At 39.7% G+C, this 27,815-nt stretch overlaps 1 protein-coding gene across 4 annotated transcripts in view; it reads right to left on the minus strand.

The window, feature by feature from the left end:
• Nucleotides 1-606: 606 nt before the first annotated feature.
• Nucleotides 607-27,815, minus strand: part of cbfb (core-binding factor subunit beta) — a 32,636-nt gene continuing 5,427 nt past the window's right edge. Inside the window, exons 3-7 of one of the 4 annotated variants that reach the window (XM_079345510.1) lie at nt 25,301-25,417; nt 7,671-7,787; nt 7,219-7,314; nt 6,185-6,248; nt 607-715 (exon numbers count right to left, since the gene is read on the minus strand). In XM_079345510.1, the coding sequence (XP_079201636.1) occupies nt 6,219-6,248; nt 7,219-7,314; nt 7,671-7,787; nt 25,301-25,417 (360 nt within the window). In that variant the 3' untranslated portion in view covers nt 607-715; nt 6,185-6,218. Of the gene's footprint in view, nt 721-6,184; nt 6,249-7,218; nt 7,315-7,670; nt 7,788-25,300; nt 25,418-27,815 lie in introns of all 4 variants that reach the window. The other 3 variants (XM_079345509.1, XM_079345508.1, XM_079345507.1) reach the window with 3 other exon arrangements.

Here is a 27,815-nt window from a genome sequence, read left to right on the forward strand (position 1 = left end):
TTTGGTCTAAGAAAACAAGGTTTCAGAAAGTAAGCTGGGCATGACGGGGGTTAACATGCTCACAAATGTGAAGTGTTGCTTAACCCTGAACAATGCAGAACTTTTTCCTTTTTCTCACAAACGGTCAACACCTCACTTTTGATACATGCTCCAGACCAATAAGCCCCAATCGTGACTCAGAGCCGAACTAACCCCTCACTTTCCTCCTCCCTCCTGCCTCAACTCCTTGCAAACCCTCGTCCTCTATTTTATTTAAATAAAATATACTTTTGGTACTTGAATCTACATCCACTTATCAAATCCTTGAAGACCTGGACAAACAACATCAACCTTTCTGCTTGATTTGACCTCTACTTCAAATACTTAGAACACCTATTTTCACTTCACAAATAAACGGTCACATTTATAATTTCGGATTTCTTCTTCTGTAACTAAATAAATTGAGCTCTCCTTTGACCAGGTCTTTTGTTTTTCTGTTTTCCTTAAACTCCTTCTTTTTCAGGCTTATTTCACTTTCAATTCAATCAATTTGTACATTGTATCGTTCTGCATATTGACTTTTGTTTTCTCATGTTAGTTGATTGTGTTGAAAGTGAATGAAGTGAATTTCTTTTCCTCCCTGCACTACTTTCCCCCTCCTCTTCCTCCTCAGCGCATCTTGTGTTCCACGTCAGCGTTGGCCATGTTTGAGCCAGGGCTGGGGTCCTGCTGTCGTCTGGACTGAGGAGAGAGAGAGATAGGATAAAAGAGGTGAGGGAGACAGGAAGGGAGGAAATGTGAAAGATAGGAAAAGGATGGGAGAAAAAGAGAAAATACATTAAGTATACAGTATTTTAACATCAACAGGGGATGATGCATCTTAAAAACACTTTACTATTATCAACAAGATGTATAAAAACATTTACTTTAGACCCTATTTCAATTCAACAAAGATGAGTGCTTAAGAGTATTTATTAATAGCCAATGAAGAGTCATCTGTTTATACATTAAATAATTTATGGAAAAGTACCAGTTAATGTATTGACCAAATATGACAAAATAATGTTGGCCTAATAAACATAGTTTATTAAGCACAACTTATTTTACAACTTGGTACTGACAAAGGACAAACAAACACATGAAGATGCAGTCCCTTAAACAGCCACCAGGTGGAGCCACATTACCATTTTACAACATGCTCAGAGCTGCTGTTTATATACTACTGATGTTGATATTTTTGTCAAGGTAGGTAGACAGACAGGCAAGGAGACAGCCAGTCAGACTGACAAACTGTTCTGACACAGATAAGCATAAACACACACACACACACACACACACACACACACACACACACACACACACACACACACACACACACACACACACACACACACACACACACATCAGGTCATCATCAGAAGCCATCAGCATGACATGATTTTCAAATATATTACATGACTGGGTGTAGTGTTAGTGTGTGTGTTTGGAAGCCCTCAGCATGACCTGCTCCCGCTGTAAAAATACTCATGGTTATATATTTACACTTAAGTGATAGCCCAGGGAAATTGGGGGTGGGGTTGGGGTTACAAAGTGTGCCGAGAGGTGAGGCAGAGAGCAGACTAAACAGAAATGCAGACAGAGTAAAGGGGTTGCTTAGTTCAACTGGAATGTAGTTTGTCATCTCAATGACTCACCATAATAGCAACATACACACACACACACACACACACAGTCACATGCAGACACACGTACAGTATATGTCATACTACCTTTTTGACTGCACATAGACAGACTGACTCCAGTTTCTGTCTGTCTCTGCTGCAAATCTTTCTGCTGCTTTATCAAAACGCTGTCAACGATACTCTATTTCAGTGATGTGGACTTGATACCCAGCTGGAGTCATGATAAATTCAACTCTAAATTGATCAATCTTTGCTTCTGTCTGTCAGGCCTGCAGTTGGAGTTGGACATTAAGGATGACATTTGGTAAAGGAGCTACAGGTCTAATTTGAAGCCAGGCCGTCTGCTTAAAGGACTATAACCTCTGTACATAGGGGGCACAAATTAACCACTAATCCACTGGCAAAATTATAACTAAAATCTTTAAGAAAAAAATGTTGCCCATTGATTGATCTTACTGCTAGGATCTTATTAGAGACATTCTGTCACTGGTTAACGTTTAACGTTAGGTGATAACGTGTTACGGATTTCCCCGGACATTTTAGATGAGAAGCTATTTCTTGAGGATGCTCAATATCTGTAGAGAGAAGAACTATTTTAAGGGAATCAACTTTCACAGACCCATCGTTCAATGCAAAGTTTTAAAAGAAAAAATTAGAGACTAATTTATTTAGCAACTTATGAGCAAGATATTTCCCTCAGCACTAGGTGGAGACAAATGACAGAACTCCAAAAGATTGAAAAAATCCCCCCAAAAATCCAACCTAATTTCTCCAAGGTAATTCTTAATTAATTAGAAGGTACTGGATGTGTAAATAAGATTTTTTTTTTACCGTTTGACTCATGTCATGGTCAGTCAGCATGCATGCATCTTGATTCTGCTGCCTCCTAGTGGCACCAAAATGAGTTAAACTTGGTTTAAACACACTTTAACCCCCTACAACTGCAATGTGTCCGACGTTTCTTTTTTATCTTTCACTATTAGGAAAATGTTAATATTCATAGGTTTATATTTGGTTCAGATTTTTTTTTAGGTTGGATACTAAGAAATAGACAACATTAAATTCACAACAAAGAGAAATGTGGATGTGAATCACACTCTTAAGTGACTGATAAGACCAAAATACTACATTCACTCTGTGGCCCTTCGATCATGATTGTTGTGTTTGAAGAAGGGAGTGGTCCTTACTAATCCTAGAGGCAGAAGAGCTTTTCTGTATTGATCTACACATGGAAGCTGGGCCACTATGCTGCTTAACCACAACTCAATACTGGTGAAGAGTGATTGTGTATGCGTGTGTGTGTGTGTGCATGTGTGTGTGTGTGTGTGTGTGTGTGTGTGTGTGTGAGTCTGTCTGTGTGTTGTTTGGGGGTTGGGGTAAACTTATTTGCTGTATCTGCGAGTTTGTGCATATACATGATGTAGAGTATCTGAATTTGACCTGAATGTGTGTGTGTGTGTGTGTGTGTGTGTGTGTGTGTAAGTCAAAGCAGGGGGTCTTATTGCGATCAATACTAATGATATATTAATGCTTTCAGTGCCAGCACATCATTCAACACCAAATCTCTTTCTGCTGAGCACTCAGAGACTCGTGTGTGTGTGTGTGTGTGTGTGTGTGTGTGTAGAGTTTAAAGGAACACTTCTTCTGGATATATTGCTCCTCCATCCATCATCCTGACAGGTGCTTTATGACCTTGAGGTCTCTAAAAATATTAAATGTTTTAAATTCCGTGAGCAGTCAGTGAAACAAAAACATCAGTGTTACTGATTAGAAACAAAAATAAAACCTACTTATTAAGTGAAAGTCATGGGTTGAGTGATGTAGAGAGTACCATTTGCGCTGGATAGTCACGGAAACCATGGCAACGGATAATCTTTAAAACCATCTCTAGTTGTGCTTTGAGTTTGATAATATTGGCTGCATATTTGAATAGTGAATTTCACACATTGTACAGTACAGGACTTTTGGACCGTCACACACAATTAATAATTTATCTCTAGACAGCATCAGAACTTCATACCGCTTTTTTTTCTCTCCATAATAATTATGTACTACACTCATTCCCAATACTAATCTCTCTAACTCTCTCTCTCTCTCTTTCTGTTGTCCTATCTTGCCTACCTCTGTCTGAGGATTCTGGATTCACGTCTCAAGTACGCAACACATTGAATGAATTCCACGATTTTTTTTTCTTTTAACGACATTAAGTTTTATTTGTCTCAAAATAAAATGTAGAGGAGATTAAAGAAATAACGAGAGCAACAGGGTTAGTACAACAGGCAAAATGAGAGGTGGAGTTCAGACCACAGAAATGTGGAGGTTTCATTTGTGCAGCTATTGAGAAATACTAGTCAGTCACACCCACAGAGTTATCTCGCCAAGACATTTCTTAATGTCTTTACTCTGTAATTGGGTACATATGGATGTACCGTTGGAGATTTATTTTGTACAGCCTGTCATATCTTCCTCATAAAAAAATGTGTTTGGTTAATAATGTTAAAAGTTATATTATTAAACATTAACTCAATCAGCCTAGCTTTAGATAAATGTTATAATTGTAAAATTCTGAGCATATTAGTTCGACATACTTTATAAAATCGAGGACTGTCGGGCAACTGTGTTTAAAACTTAAATCTGCAGACCTCAATTAAAATATTTTATCACTTTTAATACAGGATGATACAGCACAGGTTCAAGTCTGATCTGTTGCTCCTTTCCCACATGTGGGTCCCCTCTCTCTCTCTTTACAACTCTATCCACTGTCCTGTTTAACAGGCAACACAGAGTGTAAAATAAGAAGAAAACAGACACTGGAAGTGACTCATGCTTTCTCCGACTCTCTTGAGAGGAGAAGAATTGTTATTATTTATGATGCGAAGAGGAGCTTCGTCTGAGTTCTGGGTTGGGCTAAGTTAATTTGAATTCAATTTTGTAAACATGTACTTTACATGAAACTGTGACAATTACTTTTGTTTCTTTAACCTGCACAAAACTGTAGTTTCCTAAGTGTCCACTTGAGGCTGGCTCCGAAAGTCAAGTAATCCCCAATCTATAACATATTAAAACTCCAATTATTACAGCTTGATAAAAAATATTTGCAGCCTTGTAGGTTTCTATTACATCATTTACAGATGGACATCATAACTTAAATTTGATTTCAATAAAACTTAGAGTTATTCATAAATGTGCATAATCTACGGCGTGGCTGAATTGATTAACTGAGGTCCTGCATCGTAGACGTTTGCCAGAAAGCATAAAGCTCGCTTCAGCTCTACCTCGTTGCCTGTTTCTATAAAGCATTTTCAAGATGGCGGCTGCCATCATTTGGCTTCATAATGCAGAGAATACGTCCATGTTTCTACAGTCTGTGGGGTTTTTTTTCTTCCTTTTTTGTTCTTTTATCAAAAAGGTTAGGGAGTGACCGAAAGTTAAGAAATGTTTTTGATATAGACAACACCGTCACCTCAAGAGAAGGGCTGGTCAGTAAATATTTCCTTTTCATTTTTAAAGAGAGCCCAGCGAGCTGTTTCCATCCTGTTTTTAGTCTTTGTGCGGACTCAGCTTGTGTAAATTCACATCATATTCCTCTCAAGATATACTGCAGTTATATTTTCTGTGAATTCCTTTACCGAAATTTTAAATTGCGTTTAGAATAACTTGCAAATAAGCAAAAAAAAGAGTGAGACGGTGTTCTTATTCGACAAGTGGAGATTCATGACATATGTAAGGGACCGTTCTGAAGAGAGATCTGAATACTAAATGCTCCATCTGGAGCGTCTGGGTTTTTCCAGGAGATAGTGATGGTACTCCTACTGATTCTGAGAGAGACACAAGGTTTTCTTTTTGTCCCAGAGCCTCAGGGAAGAAACATGAGATCAGTCAGATGAAAGACGACCTTCAATAAAAGCCTCTCTCTCTTTTTTTGTTTCTGACTGTCCTCGTCTGTGTTCCTTAATCGCCTCTGCTCTCCGTATGTGCTAAGTTCCTGCGTTTCCATTCTGAGTAGTTTATACAAGCCCCATGTGTTCTCAAGCTGTGGTAGGTCTAGGCAAGCATTGAGTGTGTGAGTGTGTGTGTGTGTGTGTGTGTTTGTGGGTGGGGGGGGGGGGGGTTGCATGTGTGGACGTCATAGTGCAAACTAGCAATGAAATTGTCACACATCACAAATTTGTGTTTCTCATCCCACACAGAATCCAACAAACTGTAGCATTATACTCAGAACATTCACATGCATTTCATGAACACACAAAACACACACACACACACACACACACACACACACACACACACACACACACACACACACACACACACACACGCATTTATACACCAAGGAAACACACAAACAGCCATTTTTGACATAAAACCACACAGAGGATAACACATATACATTTAACAGGAGAACATATGCACACAAACAAATGTGCGTGCGCACACACACACACACACACACACACACACACGGCCACACATGGTTGTTTAGTGCATGACAGTGTAGATGATGAGAAATTAAGGACACAGACCCTGTTCTTTTCTGCTGGCTGTCTTTCTGTGTCATCAGTCCCAGATTTTAGAAACCACAGGGTCCTAAAAAATAAACAATTTGGGGTTCATTTGTCGGGCGTCAACTTAGGAAGGATGACAACGATCTCCCTAAAGCCTTGCTGGGAAAGTGAGTTGGTCTCATGCGATTAAATACATGTGGGACAATAAATTGTTAAGTCTGAATTGGCATACATTAGACATACTTCACAGTTACAATTCCACAAACTAAATGCAATTTAAGATCTTTCATTACAATAATTGAAAAAAAATATTTTTCAAGTTCCATTTATCTTTTTTTTTTTGGCAACAAATAAAAACACACCTTTCCCTTCTGAGGCTTTTAGGGACATTTGACAAAACTCAATCAGTCATTCGATACTTCAATAAAATCAAATCAAATGAAAAATCAGATTAGAATAACCTTCAAACTGATCATGCACTAAACCTATAATTGAATGTACAAGTACTTAATAAATTAATAATAACAATAATAATAATAAAGCACACAACCACACATCACACAACCCTAAGCCATGCAAAGTGCTAAGCAAAGAAAAACCTGCAGAATATATGAGCCGAGACTTTTTTGGAATTAAGGGACAATTCTTGTAACGTGTAATAGATAAAGCATCTGTTGAGTTTTCTCTTTATTAAGTTTGACATTTATAATTCTAAACGATGTTCTGATTTTAATCTACAAGCCACATCTGCAACTTTTCAGTTAGTTACATCTAGCGTTGCAGAGCCAGCCCACAGATGTGTATTTTCACTTTTGTTCACTGTGATCTGTTAAGAGAGGAATCGTTTCAAAAAAGGCTGAAAAGGTTTAGATTGTTGCATCTAAGAACACAAGAAACAAAGGATGATGGATGTAGTTAAGTCTGCAAAACAACTAGGAGGCTGGCTCAGCAAGGCTAAAGACAAGTCTAAAGTCACAGCTGATTTGTCCACTTTGAGGTGGCAGAGCAGAATCCGATTTCAAAGACCAAAAACCTTCACAGGACCCTCTCACCTCCAAATCCTCCCTGTGTGACCGGTCTCTGTCTTCAAAGTCTCTGGTTCTGCGTCGAGCCTCTTCAAACGCTGCCTGGGCCAAAGCATCTTCATGCTGCAAGCAAACCAACAAACACACACACACACACACACACATACACACACACACACACACACACACACACACACACACACACACACACACACACATTATTGATATATGATTATATCATTGTTTATGACAAAGAAACCCTTGTGCAGGAATTGTTGCAGAGTAGATATTTGATGATAGCAGGCTAAATAAAGTGGCCTGTAGTGTTCCCTTCTCTCTTCCCTAACAGGCCAATTTCAGATTCATAGTCTTTCACTGCAACTGACTCAGATGACATCGCTCTGCAACTCCTTCTGGAGCCAAACTGAACCACACACTTTTTTCCATGTATGTAGTATAGTCAGAACTTTGTGCATTACCTGTGCCCTCTCATCATCATACTCCAGGAATCCCATCCCATCCAGCCTCTGAAGGTCAATCCAGCCCCTCCAGATCACACACACCCCGTTCAGGATCATAGGGGCCTTTAAATGGACCTGCAAAGAGGAAGGAGAGGGAGAGAGAGAGTGTCAGCAGCAGTTTTGTCTTTTTATTTTAACGTCACTGAAGCTCTGTTATCTATTTTAAGTATAGCAATGAATGGGAAACTTCACATTAGTGTGAGGATTCATCTTTGTGAAGTGTTCTTCCCAATTGAAGTTGTAAGCCCCTTCCATGGACTCTCAAAGCTTTTGACCGAATGAATTATGGGGCTATGCTAAAACGTTTCATTATTAAAAAACCCCCAATCACTGTCAAAATCAAACTCTTCTCCAGAACCAGATCAGATGAATTCTCTCTGTCACATGACTTTGGTATTATAAAGCAGAACATATGCCTCAGGAAGGAGCAGCACATTCATTTGACCCACAGTTACATTTAAAATGGCGGTTCTTTAAACGGAAACTATCAGCTGTTTCTCAAGAACAATAACAAGCTCTGTGTTCGGGAGATGGAGGCGTCGTCCTCTGCCCCGTTTTTAAATTCTTTGAAATAAAACAAAACCACCAAGTACGTCAAAACCTCTCTGCAAGAAAAGTCATGCTCACGTTGACGAACATTTAAACTTGCATGCATGTGTGCTAGGGTTGCCACCAGCATTTAAAGAGATTCGATACTTGTTCAAAAGTTGTTTTCTTTTTATCTGTTTTGTAACCACGGCAACAAAAATCGAAGTCCTGGCCACCAAATATTTGAAAACATCTTGTTTTATGACCAGTAATGACAAGGCAACTCCTGTCTATTTTGCACAAAATTTACAATTCACAAATTTAACTTTTTGGTTGCAAATGTTTTTGTGCAAATTCGACAGTCTCACCTTTTGTGCTCTCCTCCTGTTTGAAGGAGCGATGACCGGCTTATAAACCCGTACAGATTGCATTTCTGCAACAATGTAAAAAAAGTACTGCTGTCATTAAGTCTTTGAAACAATGATGCTGTGAGTGTGGTGAGCGGCACACACACACAGACACACACACACACACACACACACACACACACACACACACACACACTGCTGTTCTGCCTATGTTACACATCACCATAGACTACCCTCCGTCATGCTTGTCATAACCTTAGATGGCAGATTAGGACACCCTGCACCGGGCGTAATATGGGTGTAAACATTCCACCTTCAGACAGCAATGTGTAAGAGCCAAAAGACGTAACTTTAACACTAAAAGAACTAAGAAATATCAGTATAGTCCAACGTGAGAATCTGACTCCACCAACGCTCTCTCTCTCTCTCTTTCACTGGAAACTCTGGGTCAATTATATGACTGAAGAACTGTGGGGGGTTTTAAAGCTTCTGTACGTTTCAATACTATAATTCTTAAAACACAAGATTGTATCATTTCATGAGAGTGTGTTTGCCACTGCTGTCATGGTAAATTTATCATTTCTATTGGACTAGGTATAAAATCATCCAAAGTAAACGCTTCATCGATTTTCTCCTTCTAATTGGTGTGGTGTCTGTGCATGTACATTTTTATGGCCATTGCCCCAGGTCTGTGCCTTGTTCAATGGCTGCATTCAAACAAGCAGCTAAATTATGACTTTGTGGCCTTTATTTTTAGTGATTATAATTTCAGCCTAAAGTGCTTTCAGCACTTTTTTTTTAATGTTATCTACTTTATATAAATAAATGTTCCTTCACTCTGCATGTGTCTTCAGTTAATCCTGAGATTAACAGATAACTTAAAAACAGCATTTGTAGGGAAACACAAACCCACACTTCCTAATCTGTAGTCCTTGACTTTAAATAAAGTTTATTGTGTTTTCTGTTCCATGATGGGGGAAGAAGGAGCAGTGAAGAGGGATCTTATTTTCTTACTTGATTAACCCCTCACTCTCCCTCATGAACACTGTGCAGCTCACATAGAGTCTGCAGACACATTCATATACTCTGCTTATATTACATGTCTATGGCTCAGTGCCAGAAGGGCAGCAATGTAGCGCCAAATGTGTGAGTGTTCACGTGTGTGTCTGTGTATTTTCACGAGGCGAGGGAAGGTGTCCATGTGTAGGATCACAGGACAATCTCTGCAGTTAGCAGGCTGTAGTAGCTGCTGTAGGTCAATCCAAGCTGCTGAAGACTGAACTTAATGGTTCCATAATGTTGGCAATATAAAAATAACATGAACGTTCTTGTGTCTGATGTATGAAGTCAGACATCCGAACATAACTCAACAAAACTGCTGCAAACAGCTTGTGGCAGCAAACGTCACCTGTGTTTTGGAGCCTCATGTCTGTGCTTTGGCCTTCAGAGCTTTATGTAAACCCAATGGATATCCCAAACCGATGAGGACATTTTACTTGACACATTTTAAAGCAGGAAGATTCATGCTATTACATTTTAATAGCATGAATTGAATACTCCACTGACTAGGGATAAACCATATTGACAAACTCTCAGATAGATAGTGTTTCCCTCATCCCCAACATCTGGGATTACAACTTGTTTCTGCTGGCCCTCATGTGATAAAAAACGTACGTATGTGTACTGTTTCCTGAAACAACTAAGGCGAGTCTCTTTGATCATTTAGACCAAATAATGATTAAATATTTACAGAGAGACATTACGCCACTTAGAATTTTCCTTTCAGCCTAAAAGGAGATTAAAAACTTGAATAAGCTTGACACTATAAAGGTTGAGTAAATTAAGCTTAAATCTAATATACTCTGCTTTTATTTAGTCTCTCTGGCTTCCTCTTTCCCAGGACACTGATTCTCATGAGGAGAAGACAGAAGAGAGGCAGTGAACACAGACAAAGTCTCTTTTTTCTCAGGGTCTACAGCTTTAAGGTGGTATTTTTATCAGAGTAAACAAGCATTTAGGAATAAATTAGCTGAATCGAACCCTTCCCCTCAGTGCACACCCAAACACCCAGTAGACTGGATTTTCTGTGAGACACTGTGCGAGCTCCACGTTCCTGCAGTTTCACTCAGGCTATTTTTGGTCAGCCTCTCACAGGGACCTCTTTTACCACAACTACCCACAGTGCACCGGGGTTTCAGGGGAAACTGCACTCCAAGAGACTGTGGGTTCTTGTGTTTATTTTCAATTCAATCTTTCTCTCTCTCTCTCTCTCTCTCTCTCTCTCTCTCTCTCTCTCTCTTTCTGAATGTGTGTGTGTGTGTGTGTGTGTGTGTGTGTGTGTTTGTGTTAAAGAGAGATGGCTTCCACATCTGTAGGGATGTATGGTGCTTCTAAAAGAAAGCTTCATTTGGCCTGACATGCAAAATGTGTGCATTTGTGTGTTTTCATGTGTTCGCCTGTGTGGCTTTGTGTGTGTGAGTGTGTGTGTGTGTGTGTGTGTGTGTGTTAGAGGGGAAAATATGTAGAAACGGCCTAACCACAGACTTCCTCTGAGAGAGAGAGCCATGTCAACCCCCACATCCATTTACTTACACACACACTCGCGCACAGACAGAGAAACGCTCTCACACTCAGCACACAGTGAATAAGGAAACTGAGTGAAATGAAGTGAAAATTCAGACTTGCTCTCAAACTGAAGGAAGAAGCAAACTTTTGATCACAGAGATGTATCTGTGTTACCGATTTATCTGCCTCCGCTACAAATCTCATGTCCTCTAATTGGATGCCAGTTAATCTATTTTTTCATGAGTTTGTAACAATTTCAATATAATTTCAATAATATTCCACAAATGTTACAACAATACTACTTCTATCTGCTAGCTATCTATTAAATATGATATTCTACATACATATCAGTTGTTTTTTAATGCATTGCGTGTGCCCTTGAAGTTGACCTCTTTGTATGGTTTAAATTCTAACAAATGTGTTTTTAGTGCTTCCTCATAAAACCGCTGCAAAATCTATTTTCCAAAGTGTTTAAAAGCATGCATCATGAACATGGAGTGTTTAGTTATTTGCTTGTGGTCTTCCTCTTCCTCTCCCCTCCTTTACTAGGGGCCTGACAACTTATTATATAATTGTTTTTCACATGTGAAAGAACCACGTGTGCCTTTGTTAATGTGAAATGAGTTAGACAAATTCATGATTATTTATCTACTGTTTTAGGGCAACAATAACGATGATACAAATCTGTTTATTTGAACTGAATTTACGTTACGTCTGCTGTCACATATTGCTGCATTTTGTGTCAGCTCATATTTCTGGACTGGTGTGTTTTGTGTGACTGCATTAATGAATTAAAATGGTGGAAAAACATCACAAATGCTTGTCTGTAGTTCACAAGGGGTCACTGAATGGTTGAAGTATTAAAATGATGGGAAACTTGAGCTTGTTTGATTATTAGTTTAAATAACTAAATTCACCCATCCATCTCAGTCAATCACAGGTCTGACTTGTCCTGTGATTCTGTCTGAATTTGTACAGTGCTTCCTCTACATTAGAGTTTTGTGTGTCGCCATGACTGACATATTTCTTAAGTGTTGCTTATGGCTCCTTTTGAATCATGAAACAGACTTCGAATAACACTGATGCCTCTATGTGACTACAAATAAAATAATATCATCAGCTAAAACATTTACTTTGTTAGAGTACTTCAACTGCTACCTGGTTGTGTGGGATGAGATGGTTAATAAAGTATGTTTATATTTACCATGCCAAAGTGTCAAGGTGAGTGACACCGCAGAGATAAAAGCTAATGCTTTGTCCACAGATGTAGCCAAGATCAACAGAACCTAAACTTCATGAAATCCACAATACCAACATTTTAAACCAGTCAGTCACCAATTAGGTTCATTTCTCGTTTTTACTGAATACAAATTGCAAACAAACTCTTGTACACTCTCTAAGTTGCTCAAATAGGTTTCTGCACCGAAATGTTGCTAACATATTTGCGCACTTCACAAAGTGTGACCTCCTCTGCTGTGTTTGTAAAAGATATCAACATTAAACTCTCTGTGAATTTAAATAGTCCACCAATCACTCCTCCCCCCCCCCCCCCCCCGGCCCTCTCTTTCAATCATTTGTACCCCATATCATTTTAAAATACGTACAAGCAAACAAGCAGAGCAAATCGTCCAAAATATTGTAATGAACATTTTGACATCCTTATTACCTCTTAAGATGACTCAATCTGTCTGGATCCTGATTTTCTGTCAAGCTGATGAATGAAGTTTCAAATGCAAAACAGGTTTTCTTGTTCCTTAAAAGAATAATTAGCTTCGGCAGTGGCATAAGTATTTATGACATAAGCAACCAGCTGCAGCATTGTGAGTCACTGTGTGTCATTTGTATAGTCATTCATTGGTGAATGTTTGCATCTGTGTGAATTTCAAGCACTGTTTGGTCTAAAATTGCCTCCTTGATGTTTTTTCTTCCTTTTGAACTCAGCACCACCGCTGAGCACAGACCTGAACACACGCGGATACAGCCCATCTTCAGCTAGAGTGGTAGACTCTGTTTTTGATCTTGATCTCTCAGAGCTACTGCAAGTGCTTCCTACACGCTGCGTGTGTGTGTGTGTGTGTGTGTGTGTGTGTGTGTGTGTGTGCGTGTGTCAGAGAGTGTTGGCAGACAGTGTGTGACGCAGATGTAGAGGGGTCTGTTGGCATAGTGCCTCTCATTCAGCTTCATGCCAACCATTTAGTCAGCACAACTGCCCACTGCTACGAACACACACACAAACACACACACACACACATGGACTCAGACCCAGACACACACACACTGAAAAGTACCCACATGGTGTGCGCACACAATGGGTATCTGTGTTCTTAGTTTTAATGAAGTGTGGCACTTTGTCTCTCCTACACATGAAGGCACACACACAAACACCCATGTCGACAAATTCAAGCAAACACACACACACACACACACAGATACAGACACAGGTTCAAACGATTTCAAATTGACAACTCAGAGTCAAGCTTTGTGATTCTTCATTTTCTGTCGCCCTTTTTTCTGTAATATTTGGACGTTATGATTTTTTTTCTTTTACTTCAATTCTGTGTGTGTGTGTGTGTGTGTGTGTGTGTGTGTGTGTGTGTGTTATTGTGTGCATGTTTGTGTGTGTGAACTGTCTAGGCTGGAGGCACCAGCTGATTTAGTGCAGTAATTATGTTATTATCTGAAAGAATGTTACATCAATGACTATCAGAGCGTCTGGGAGGTTGCTTTTGATATCCAGACTGTGTGTGTGTGTGTGTGTGTGTGTGTGTGTGTGTGTGTGTGTGTGTGTGTGTGTGTGCAGATTATTTAGATAAAAGATGAAATATGGTGACTGTCTGGAAAGCTTCATGTTTTTGTGTTACTTACACAATACATGTACGTGTGTATATGTGTGTGTGTGTTTCTGAGTCAGCAGCTGCTCATAAACAACTCACTCTTTATTTCAGCTTCATTCTTTCTTTTACTTTCTTTCTTTAACTTTTGTGACTTGTTCCATCCTACGATCTTTGTATATTAACAAATTCAACAAGATCACTCATCATCAGCACGTTAGCCCGTCACAGATAAAAAGGCCTGTTTAATTCTACTTCATAAAAAGGAAAAATGCACGAGGAAAGCTGCCAGGACAGCATGACACTGAAGTACATATCACATGAATCATTCCTGATTCACACTCTCTTTCTCCACAACACACTGACACAGCCGCCCTTTCACAACCAGCAACAATGAGTCTATAACTCCAGTGAACATGAGTCCTGTCCAGAAGTCTTTTTGTCATCCGTTACTGGTTGGAAGATCCAGTACGGTTGAATAAAAAGGAAAAGTCTGGAAGTTAAAAAAACACACAAAGGGAATGAGATTCCAGTCATCTCCAGATCGTAAGCCCTTGTTATAATATCCACTTAAATTAGACAATTTCAACAGCACAAGAGAAATACAGAGGGCTCATCAGTAACTTGAATTAAGTTTTTCGCAGGTTATGATCTAGAGACACCTCCGCTATTCTGAAGCCTACCGCTCTCCTCCAGCGACACACCTCCGACGCCGCTCAACTCGCAAGAAAAGGAGTTATCAAACTGAATGCACAATAATTAAGCAGAAAAACACTGTCCTTTGTATTGTTGCATTAGCAGGCTAATGTTAGCACACTTTGGTTTACTCAGCGCTTCATATTACACATAAATTGACACGATATGACCCTGATGAAAAGACATTAACACAACATCAATATAAGCATTGAGTAGGTTATCTTATTGTTCTTTTCTTTAGTCCCTGACTTAACACAAGGCCGTCTTATGTTAACATGATGTAAACACAATCCATCTGTCAGTAGGCAGCTTCTCCCTCATATTTACCCAGGATATTCTTGATTTCTTCTGTAATTATGGTTAAAATGTTGTACATTAGTCCTTTAATATACACTAAAGCAGAGATGCAATGATAGTGAAAATCAGGGCAGATACTGATGTGAAACATAATGATTTGATTGACAATGAAAACATTGTTTTAATTACTTCTTGACATATCTTATTATCAAATGAGCTATGCCGCTTGATGTCTTTTAAACTGTTGTTAACGTTCCCTACTCTTTAAATGTCTCTTTAAACATGTCTCACAAACTGTCTGCTGATCGTTCTCAGAGAAGACGTAAAATCCACTCTGCTGACTTTTCTTTCTTTGCTCAATAATAATCTTCTGAATCAGCAGTTAGGCATACAAGTTGATCAAAATTCAGCTGAAATGACACGACAGAAAAACATCAGTGCATGGCCTACTTTTTAGTAACAAGCCAAAAGTGCTGATATCTGCTGATACGATGTTCAACTCATGCATCAGTGCGTCACTACATTAAAGTAAACAAAACATGCCCCTGATTTTTTGCATTAAGTGTTAAAGGTAGAATCATGCATTATCTCATTTTATTTAGTGCAGCTCAAGCAAAAGGTCAGTCAGAAAGACAATATTCTGCATACTTGTTTTATTGCTTATACTGTGTGATATCGCTTCTCCACACAAGCTCATTCTTTCTGTGTATTCATCATCTGTTCACATCTGTCCTGATCCACTCTTCCACTAGTTCATTCATGACATCGTCACGTAAACCCTCCACCTCCCCTTCACCACCAAGCCTTCGCAGTTTCATCACTTACTTCATACCATCAGCCTCAGATCACATTATCAGCCACCATTTGGTCAACCTCAGTCTTCACAGTTTGTCAGCCTCTTTATCCCTTTATCCTCAGACATATTGTCTTCAGGCTTTCAACCTCAACCTCATCAGCCTAAGATCACCATCTTCTCACCACCCCCGGTCTTCACAGTTCAATCAGCTTCTTCATCACACATGCTCAGATGACATCATCAGCTAACACCTCCACCACCAGTGTCTGGACTCTATGAGGGGATCGTTCAATATCACACCATCATTTAAAATAAATAGTTGTATTTGAGTACTTGTCTCTCCTGATATGTAATATTTATATGATATGAACTTTCACTCTTCTTCTTCCTTGCCCCTATCGGTGCCTTTGTGTGTTTTTCCCCGACCACGGCACACCTGCATGTGCACTGTTGAGCCCTTTTAAGCAAACAAAACGGCAAACGCTTTATCAATGGTTTCAGAGTTTGCACAGAACCTGGAAGAAACAGAACAGAACCTAAATCATAAAAAGCAGCATGACGCAAAGACAAAAAAATATTCAAGAAAATTTAAAAGAAAACTTCTTCGTAACGCATATTTTGTTTTACAATAACCAAGACCATTTTTCTGAAGAAACAATGCTGGAAAAAGCAAAGAGAAACGTTACAAAAGGAGAGACAAACAGAGTGATACGAGTGAAAAGAAAAAGACAGAAAGTGAGGAATGAGAGAGAGTGAAACTAAAGCTGTAATCTTTGTTTGTGTGTGTGTGTGTGTTTCAGGTGTGTGTGTGTGTGTTACAGGTGTGACAGCAGCAGGTGGAGATAAAGCACGTTACTGGCCTTCTGTTCCTAATCCCACTCTGAAAACAACGTCTACTGACCAATTGTATGGAAGACACACACACACACACACACACACACACACACACACACACACACACACACAGGAGCACACATGCAAACACACCACCTGCCAAACCAACAGCAGTATAATAGCACGGTACTCTCCGTATGCATGATCACTCTCTCTCATTCTTCTTCTTTCCCACCCTGTTATTACAGAGGCTGAGAAACTGCATGGAAGTCACACAAACATCACATGACAATTGGAAACAGCCTGCCGAAGCGTCAAGGTCATTCGTGTTTTTGTTGTAAAGGCCTTGTGTTCCTAAGGAGTAGGAGCCAGGTGTAAAACAACGGTCAGAATTGTTTTTTATTGCCATGAACATTAGAAGGAGATTGACTTGATGTTTTGGTGCAAAATAGTTAGAACATTAAAAAAGTAGCTCAAATATAAGAAGCAATTAAAATACATAATATAAAAACACAAAATAAATAAAAATAGATTAACACAAAGAACACATTACTGGATGTGCTCGTAGCACCTGTTCTTATCATTTTTTGTACATAGATACTCTGTTTCACCGACCTTTCATCACTGGAGGATTATGCTTTATAAACACGTAGTTTTCTGAGCTGTCGGCTGGTGTATCAAACTTCAAAGACGACCTTCTTGCTCACTGCTGTAAACTTTAAAACTGGTTTAGTTCAAGCTCAACACAAACACTAGCATGGACACTTGGAGATGAGACATGCGGTCAAACGTTTCAGCCTGTAAATTCCCCTTCTTTCCAAAAACAGCTCATTAGCACCTTTTAAAATGGGTTTTAAATGTCACACATGATTCTGGTGGGTCACCTCTTCAGGTAGATAAAAACACTGATTTATCACAGCTGTGATTTCTTTTCAGACATTAAGAAGTTTTTCCTTTAGACTGGACTCACTGAAGGCAAACTAATAACAATGAGGCACCACTTCTCACCTTACAGTTATTTTATGTTACTATGAAAGAAAACAAATGTCAGATCAAATGCCTTTTTCTTGCTGAAAAGTGAGTGTTCAGTGTTTCACTGGCAGTTTGTATTGAACTAGCCCTGGCCCCTGCCTAAGCATCTAACAGCCTGCAGAGATATAATGTGCATCATCGCTATGCAAAGTCCTCTTTGTGCACATCAGAGCGCTAAAAACCACTGTTTGTTCCTGTGGCGTGCATAGCATGGAAATACCATGCAAATCCAGAAACAGACTTGCAGATCAAGTTACAAAAAAACAGCATGAGAAAAGGACAATAAATGAGGCCATTACAAAGGATCATACATATCAACTTTAAATGTGCAAAAAATAGAAAAAAAGTTACCAAACTGGGAAACTGGGAATCACATTGTTTTTTCTATTTGACTCAAGCGGATTAGTCCCTTTTAGAGCATTCTTATAATGTTTTATACTGGCAAATAAGCAACAATTACCCATATTGTGTCATCGTGTATCTATTCTGATATGGGGCCTTCACTACAGTGGTTTGGTTAAGTCTAAGTCTAGCCTGCATCCAGAAAAGTTGGTGAAATTCAATGAATATAATTTAATGAAATACCATAATAGTGTTTGTATGGCTTCATAAAAAGCCTTTTTATCTATAAAAATATTAAATATTTTTATATTTCACATAGTAATGAAATCATTCATCGTTATTCATATATATTAGTGAAGCACATTTGTTGCTTAATAAGCCAAAACCCAAACCATAATGACAAACATTATCTCCTCATATGTTTATGTAGTACACATCTGCTCAGGAAGAAACAGACTGGTGTTGTGTTTGTTACATTTGTTTTTGATGACAAGTTAAACTTTTTGTTTTATTGTATGGGAGATGTGCACTCAAAGATCGAATCATGTTAAAATGCTTTTAAAGATATTCGGACACTTGAGGTGTTTACACAAATGCACAGAACTTCTAAAATGATCCGTGCAAATTCACAGCTAGTCGGCGGTGCTTAAGATGTTTATATCACATGACTGGTATGACGGTTGTGCACATAAAGAAACACTTTCATACATTTTTCCGTTCGCCAGTATGTCCTGTATGTCCTAGTATGACATGTAGAATTGATAAAAGAGGTTTGTCTGCCGTCTTGGATTTTTGCAGCATATTTTAGGTAGTGAATATTATCCTGAATCTTGCCCCCTAACAGGAAGATTTCATAGGAAGGCTGTCTATGAATTTTCTAGAAATTTTCCAGAGTGCATAAGGGGAAACAGCCTCTGAGCGAGGACATCAAGTTCCCTCACAGGTACAAATTCTGGTGAATGGTGTTGCATTCTTCAGTCCAGCTCAGCAGGCAGTTACTGGAAGAGAAGGACTAAGAATAGAGAGATGGAGCTGACACACACATGTTGGATTTCACACCAGGCTGGCCTCTGTCTGCAGTTTTCTACCCAAAACATGTCTTTCTATCTTCTAAACACACACATGCTCTTTCTGAATGTACCTTGTCGCTGCATGTAGAAACAGATTCACTGAAGCACAAAGACACAATGCCGGCATAAAACACTGAGACACATACAAAGAGCATTTAAGCAGATTGTGCTGCAAAGGATCATGGTAGTAGGTGTGATCATTGATCTAAGGCCTGGAACAGGAAATATGAAACCATGTGGGAGGAGAAGGTAATACTACTTGTGTGTGTGTGTGTGTGTGTGTGTGTGTGTGTGTGTGTGTGTGTGTGTGTGTGTGTGTGTGTGTGTGTGTGTAGGTGTGTATGTGTGTGTGTTTTAAAGGATGTTTTTGTGGTGCATTAAGGCCACTTCAATATAAAGACTCCAGCTGTCTTTGCGAGTGAAAACAATGTTTACTTATTCTGATTTAAATTTTACAAGCTTCATTAAATGAATTAAACAATCAATGAGGACATATGAAATGTAAAACTCAACTGCACACACTTTTACACACAAAGAACAAGCACACATCACTGGATACAGAGCAGCAGTAGCAGAGGGAACCAATTAGTGGTCTCGCTTTGATGATGTCACTGACAAGTCACGCACTGGTGGCACAGCTTCCGTTCAGAGGGAAACATAACACCGCACACTGCACACAGCCCACACACACACATGCACACACCCACACACTCACACACACACACACACACACACACACACACACACACACACACACACACGTGCACACACCCACACACTCACACACATACACACAGATGATGTTGATGTGCATGACAAAGAGGAGTATCCTGGAGGCTTAAGGCTGATGACTTAATTAGAGGGCAACAGAGGTGTCAGATGAGACAGGATTTTTAAGGGGTTCATGTGTTTTTTGTGTGTGATGTTTGTGAGTATGTGATGTGTGCGTGTTTGTGTGCGTGCGTGTTTGTGTGTGTGTGTCATCTGCAAAAAATGTCAAAACCCCCTTATTCGAAAATTATAAAGCAACTTTCAGAACTATCTCATATATAGGAGTTAACATGATTTTATTATGAGCAGTGCAGTTCTGACTTTTAATCAGTGACCAAAGACTGAAAACTTTTTAATGGAAGCAATCTGTCTGGGAAGGTCTCGGACAGATTAACCTGATATCACTTGATTTTTCATCACAGTCAATGTTATAATCACAGCAAGTTGTCAGGAGAATTGACAAAGGTGCAAAATTGCAGGCTGGGGTGGAAGTCTCAAGGTCATAACTGAAATCGCATATATTATATACACATATAATATTTTAGAATTATAAAGTATATAAAAACTAAACAAGGGGTCGCCGGTAGCGCAGCGGCAGTGCGCGCGACCCCACGTATTGAGGCTCAGTCCTCGCGCGCGGGCGGCCCGGGTTCGCGTCCGGCCTGTGGCCCATTTCCCGCATGTCTCTCCCCACTCTCTCCCCCTTTCCGACTCTGTCCACTTTCCTCCATCTATAATAAAGGCACGAAAAGCCAAAAAGAAAAAAACTAAACAAGCTCACATAATCAAACTCATTGGAAAGAAGAAGAAGATAGCAACTGTCAAGCTAACAGCAAACACAGCTACAGTGCGGTATCCACTTACGGTTGCTATATGTCCAAATGATCTCTGACCTGGCTCTTTGAATTGTGGGAAACAATATCTGAGTATTTTTAGAATACTGTTTGTTTGCATACTGCATACTTCATGTTTGGGCAAATCAGTACGTACTCGTAGGTAGGTGGTTTTGACCCACCCCCGTCGAACAGTAATGAAGATCGACCCCATGCATTACCTCAGAGGTGAAGACCTCTGCTGGACATCCTCTGTTGTTGCCCTTTGTTTAGTATGTAGTGTTCTGCTGCGTTAAGAATCTCATTGGTTTGATAAACTGTGTCGTGCTACTATGATGTCACACAATCATGTAGCTAACGCCACTATCATTCCTCCACCTAAGTAGGGCTACGTTGAAAACACAAGCAAGATCAGGGTCAACTGTACCAAACCGTAGCAAACTGTGGAACGGGGCTTTATTTGGTTATGAATAAGACAAATATAAAACTGACAGAGTCTGCTGTCAGTGAAATTTACTTTACATTTAATTCCAAGAGGAACATAAATTAAAGCATCCGGAGTTCAAACAGAAAACGGTTTTAGACTGAATGTAGTCCTACACAAGAGTCTTCCTGCCTTGGGTTTTGTGTTTGAGCTTCTCTGACAGTCCACCCTCCTCGATCATGTAGCTGGCATTTAAACGTCTGCTTTTCATTTAGACCCCTGAACCCTCCCCATCCCAAAACCACTAATGTCTGTGTGTCTTTTTGTGCCTCTTTCTCCCTCAGTTTTAGGTTTTGTTTACCATTATATGTTTCTGTGAATGTGTGTGTGTGCATGCGTGTGTGTGAAGCTCAGCCTGGCGCCACCATCTCATCAGCATTCATGGATACTATGCAATCACATTCAATTTTGTGCACCAGCACACACACCCACACCCACCCACCCACACACACACACGCAAACACACACACAAACACACACACACACACACACACACACACACACACACACACAAATAGAGAAACAACATCCAACAGGAAAACTTGCAGAGTAATTCCTGTGGTTTCAATCTTCTCTAAAATCACATCTTCAGATATGATTTGGTTCTGAATACAGTTTTCAGTTTCAAATTTCCAGTTTTTAACCAAATGTTCCAAAGTATTCATTGCTGGAAAGGCAGAGAGTAAAGGCAGCATCACTTGGGCCCCAGCACTCATGTTCACTTTGATATCTCTCATGTTCACTGCTACAAACGTCTTCTAAAGTGTAGCACACCCAGGGCTTTTCTCTGTCAAGACTACATTCTGCGAGACAATCCAAAGAAACATCATGATATCAAATTAACTGAGGAATACAAAACGCCTGCTAAAAGTTCAAATGCAGGATTTACTCATTTATTCACTGACTGCTATTTGTTGTGGGGTTTTTTTTATTATCATCAATTAGCTTTTGTTCACGTTACGCTCATTTACTTCATCAGGGCCACCGTAAGGATGAGTGAAGTGATGGGAATCAGTTTATAGGTCAGCATTTAAAAACAAATAAATGTTATCTTCCACAACCATGATTCAATAGTTGTACACCTTGTACCTCTCATTTTAAAACACCTTGATAGAGCACACTACATCAGGCTGCTTCCATAAAGGCTGCTGCTGCTGAACCAGTTGCTGATGCTAAAATTCATGTCTGGGGCCGGGTTAATGCTTGCTCGAAAGTTTGCTGCCGAAGCTAAAATTAACCTTGTCCACAGCTGGCTCCCATTAGCCCTGTAACGAGAGCCTGTACTTTTACTCTTTCTCTCTCCCTCTTTCAAAATGTCTTTCTCTCTCTCTCTCTTTCTCCCTCTCTGTCACACGCACATAAACACACACTTAAATGCACACACATCATATTCAGCTGCCAAGTTTAACATGGCTGTTCTACCCTTTTGGTTTGGCACCGTCTGTGTTTGGAAAAGAAGAAGGCGGGAGAGAGGGAGGAACAGAGGGGGAGAGTGGATGAAGGGAAGACAGGAGTGAGAGAGTGGTTGAAGGATGGATGGAGTGGGGAATGTAGAATGGGAATGAGGATGTACAGTAAGCAAAAAATACAAGGAGTGAAAAAAAAAAGAAAGACCTGTGAGATGGAGAAGTGAGGATGAACAAGCACAATGCCAGAAGAAAAACAAAGACAAGAAACAGAAGGGAAGCTGGAAGAAAGAAATTATGCATTGAAAAATAAAAATAACAATGGACTGAAAAAATGTAGCTGAAGCCCGAGTCACAGACATGAGCTATCTCATCCTTCTCTTCTTTAGTTTTTTTCTTTTAGGACTCCGTTTGTGCCCAATGTACACAATGAGTGTGACTAAGACATCATTTATTAGAGGTGTTACAAATACAGTATGTCTGACATATATGATAAATAACTGGAAGAGATGACAAACATCACTGCATCACAGCTTCAGTTGTGTGTGTGTGTGTGTGTGTGTGTGTGTGTGTGTGTGTGTGTGTGTGTGTGTGTGTGTGTGTGTGTGTTGTGTATGTGTTGTTAAGTGCTCACAGTAATTAGGAGGAAAAGTTGAAAACGTACTCAACATCCCTGCTCCTGCCTGACAGTTGTTTTCTGCAGGGAGGTCCGGCAGGATCAGAGGTTGGGGTGTGTGCGTTTGTTGTTTTGTGTGTGTGTGTGTGTGTTTTTTCTTTGTGGGTGTGTGTATGAAATGAAAGCTGGAATTGTGGTAGAGCTGCACTGCTGAGAATGTACGCTTTGCACACAACTAGTGGCTCCTAATGGAAACATTTGAGCGCGTTTGAGCACTTTCTTTTAAACATAATTTCTTTTTACTGTAACTCGCTCCACATACTCATCCGTCCACTTTATACATGTGGAAGAGAAATGAATGCAACATTAGAGAAGCTTTCACTTGTGTGTTGTTGGAGCTTTTTTTTCCAGTGATGTAGAGTTACTTTTTATGAGACTCACTGTCAATACAAATGAATAAAGCAGACTGTCAGCTAGTTAATCTGGATCCTCACATGTGTATGTTTGTTAATACTGCATGTGTGTGTCTGTGTGTTTAGTTCTGTGAAACTGCTTTACGTTGACAACTCTACCCTCATTAAAACTTCATAGATCTGTGAGCACTGTTGAGGTGACAAAGAAAAGGGTTTCATCTTACACACACAAACGCGCGCGCACACACACACATGCATCCACCGACGCTCTGCGGCTGCCGTAAACATGCATGCATTCTCTCTCCCTTTGCATGACACACACACAGCTCCTCACAGCACAACTCCTCTGCAAAATGCCTGCCGTCCGTTAACACAAGCCCACACACACGCACACACACACAGTTCCCAACCATCAGGACACTTGTGTTAAATAATTAACAGGGTGAGATTAGTCCGTCAGCCTTGGGGCATAGAGGTCCATCGATTCCCTAGAATGCATTTTTAATGAGCCGCCAGCCGGCATTCATTTCAGCTGGCCAGTGTCCGTGGAGGGCCCTTTGACACACACACACACACACACACACACACACACCCCAAGTCCTGGCTTAGCGCCAAGGGAGACAATTAACATACACATAAACACAACAGCAGCACCACCATTGAAGCGTACAGTGCGTGTCACCTAGACGACGGCAGCAAACTCTACTCTTTTTGGTGTCTTTAAGTACTTTCACTTTGTTCTTTTATTTAGAGAGAGTGCTGATGAGAAAATTCTGTTTTAATGAACTCACTGAAGTGTGACAAGCATCTCACTCGGACAAGGATAAGCATTTATCAGGATGTGTTGGGTGGATAGTATAAGTACAGTTATCTTGTGAAAAGCACTTAAAGTGTGATGCTGAGCTTTAAAGGTATTAACTTTGAACGACAGGCGAATGATTGCAAATTGATTCTTTCACTTTGTCCTCAATCTGTATTCTATCAATGGTAGCAAAGTTTAGATGTATACTGGCTGAGTGTTGAGAAATAATTAAGTAGCACACTGTATAAAAAAACCAATGGGAAGCAAGAGTATTGTATTTAAAAAAAAGGATTCAAAACAGTTTGCAAGAATAATAACAGGATGTTTTATAATAACAGCAAAGGTACCCACTGCACAAGAGATCCTCTGTGTTTAGCTTTTTGTCGTCACATTAGTAGATCATGATGCGATTGCAAGATTTTACTATACAGTAATAAAGTCAAAACAAATTCTAAGTAATAAGATCACTACTTTTCATGATTTAAGGACATCAGGATATTCTGCCATCAGCTTATCTGGAACCACTAAATACAAAGAAGAGTAACTTTAACATTTTTTCCTTTCAGAAACTAAAAGAGGAATTGAAAGGGACAAGCATTGATGTGTTTCCCAAAAGCCATTGTCTTGTGTTAAAACAAAGCTGGATGACTCAGACACACATGACTTGAGCATGTGAGAAACAGCAAATGTGTTTTAAGATCCAGATGATGTAATAATGTGAGATTATGACAATAGCCGTTTGTTGTGTTTAACTTGCATTTGTCATAACACATGGGAAAGAAAATCTCTTTCCTCTACTGCCAGTCAGCTGCAAAGTGCACCATATAAACTTCACAACATGAGCATGTGCGTGTAACTATGTTTGCATTTGAGGGAGGGGCTGCACATCTTGCACTTGTCCTACCTTTCCTGTCTCTCTCTCAAAGTCAACATAATCCCTCGAAGGAACCTGCCTCTGATCTCCGTGCAGGTTGGCTGGAAAGAACTGGAGCGAGAGGTTGGTACCTGTAGCTACAAAGGCCTGGAAAGAGAGAGAGAGGGGGAGAGAGAGACAGAGGAGGAGGGACAAGGAGAGAAAGGAAGGAAGGGAGAGATTGTTAAATTGTAATTAAAAATAAATACACAATCACAGTCCTGATTGGTCATTCAATCACATGGCTTAGGTGTTGGATACTATCTTCATATACAGCTCACACAGAGCATCACATAAGGCAAAATTGACTAGGAGTTTTGGCACTATATTTGTCTCCAACAACTCCTGAGAAAAACGATGGTCTCTTTCACTGCTTCACTTCTCACTTCATCATTTTGTTGCTTCTTTTGGCTTGTTTATTGGAAATGCTCCCACCACTTTCAACCCCAATATGCCCGAGGATGAGACACACTTCCCTGTTAGTGTTAGAGCTAAAAAACATTGTATACAGCTGCAACACAGGATGTTATTAATGAAATCAGCACTATGAACAAGCCTTTCAGATTATACTTAATAAATGGCAAATCAGCACTCTGTTGATTTCACAGTCATTTAATTTTTACAGGAAATATTAAACAGCCTGTATAAACAGCTGCATCATATCCTGCGCTTCTGAAAGACTTTTGACAAGTCTGAGTAAATACTTTAAAAAAACCATCACAAATCAGCAAAGAGAGAGCAAATTTATCTGAGACTTAATCTGTGACAGAACCAGTGGGAGACAGGAAGAACTTTTTACTTTATATAATTGCAATGTGACAAAGTCTTGTCCTTGAGCTGGAGTTGTTCTTTCGTAACAGACCAGAAGAGAAAGACCTAAGACACCTTATTAGACATTAATTCATACAGCTTGTAGTGGTAGCCCTGGCTTGCAGACATTAATATTGCAGACTCGGTGGAGGTCAAGTGGCTACCTCCGGTGTTGACAGCTGAAGCCAACAGAGACTGCAAAACATTGCAGATACAGGAGTGTCTGCCACACAAACCTCATATTAAAATTAGTATTTTACAGCAGAATGAAACACGTTTAAAGCCTGGTACAAAAAAACCCATCTTAAAATGGGTTGGGTCTTAATTTGCTCACAAAATCAGGGGCATTATTTTTTTCCTCCTAGTTTTATATATTGATTTTAGGAATTATGGAAGTCAAGGTCGTGTCCAAAGCAATGGCCTTTGGTGGCATGGGCCCTCCCTTGAAATCTGATTGGCCAGCCCAGATGCCACCCCAAAAATAGAAAACTGCTTTTCGGCTAATCAAAGTCGGGATAAAATCATTATACAGTATCTGGCTGTTTTCAACAGACTAATGGTGTTACTTTCAGTGATAAATAAATACTTACGTACAAATACATGAATACAATACAAAAAAAAATTCCAAGCAAAAACGTCTGCAAACTGCCAATAAGTGATTAAGTTAGACAACACAAAAAAGTTTGCTTATAATATTTGTACAATGAACATTACAGTGAACATTTGTTTTTGAGCCCCTAAAGACTCAAACTAAGAAGTGTTGTCATATTGTTTTACTAACACAGACACCAGTGAGCATTAAAGGGTGTTAAAAAAAATAAAATTTATTTGCGCTAGTGCCCTCAAAACCTTCATAATAAGGGGCGTGGCTGATCTGACTGACAGGCGGGCTTGTTCGCTGTTGATCAGGAGGCTGAAGGCCCGCCTCAGCTCCAGCTCTTTGCCTCTTACTAGGTGTGCGAAAAAAAAACATTTTAAAATTGTGTTCTTTCAAAAGCTTGAAGTGCAGGATGTTTAAATACGTTTAAATGAGTAATTTGGGTCTAATTCTGTTGGAGTTTAAACTTGATCAGGTCTGTCAGACTTTTTTCTCTTTTTATCTTGTCTGCGCTCATTTTCCCCTCTCCCTCTCTTGCATCTCCTTCTTAAGCGTTCGACTCGTTGAACAAAACCAAACCACTGACCAACTCTCCTCACACAGTCTCCTCACATAATCACATCTTCACGGAGCCTTCTTCATTTTTTCATTTCTTTAAAAAAAAAGAGGCTGCTTGCTCTAATAGGTAACATTCCTATCAAGAAAAGTGCATGCACAAAAATGCGAACAGACACACAAAATGAAAATCAATAGAATGCATTGAGAGAGGCACAAAATCAAGTTAGAAAATGTCTGCTTTTTACAGTCTGCGCGTCTGAGAGTGTGCCTGTTTTCTTTGTGTGTGTGATATGTTGTGTTTGCAGAGACAGATCAATACTAAGGGCATTAAGGCCCGCGACTGAGCTGGAAGCATATAAATTATGCACCCTGTCAAATGTGTCCCTCATCAGAGAGAACGAGGAAGGAAGACTGAATGAAAGAGAAGAGGGAGAGAACAACTGAGAGCCAGAACGCAGGAAGATGAAAATGATTGAGTGTGTACAAGGGCAGAAAAATAGAAAAACCTCTGTCTCTCTATCATACCCCCCCAACCCCCCC

This window comes from Symphodus melops (assembly GCF_947650265.1).
Source record: "Symphodus melops genome assembly, chromosome: 6".
Classification (NCBI taxonomy): domain Eukaryota; kingdom Metazoa; phylum Chordata; class Actinopteri; order Labriformes; family Labridae; genus Symphodus; species Symphodus melops.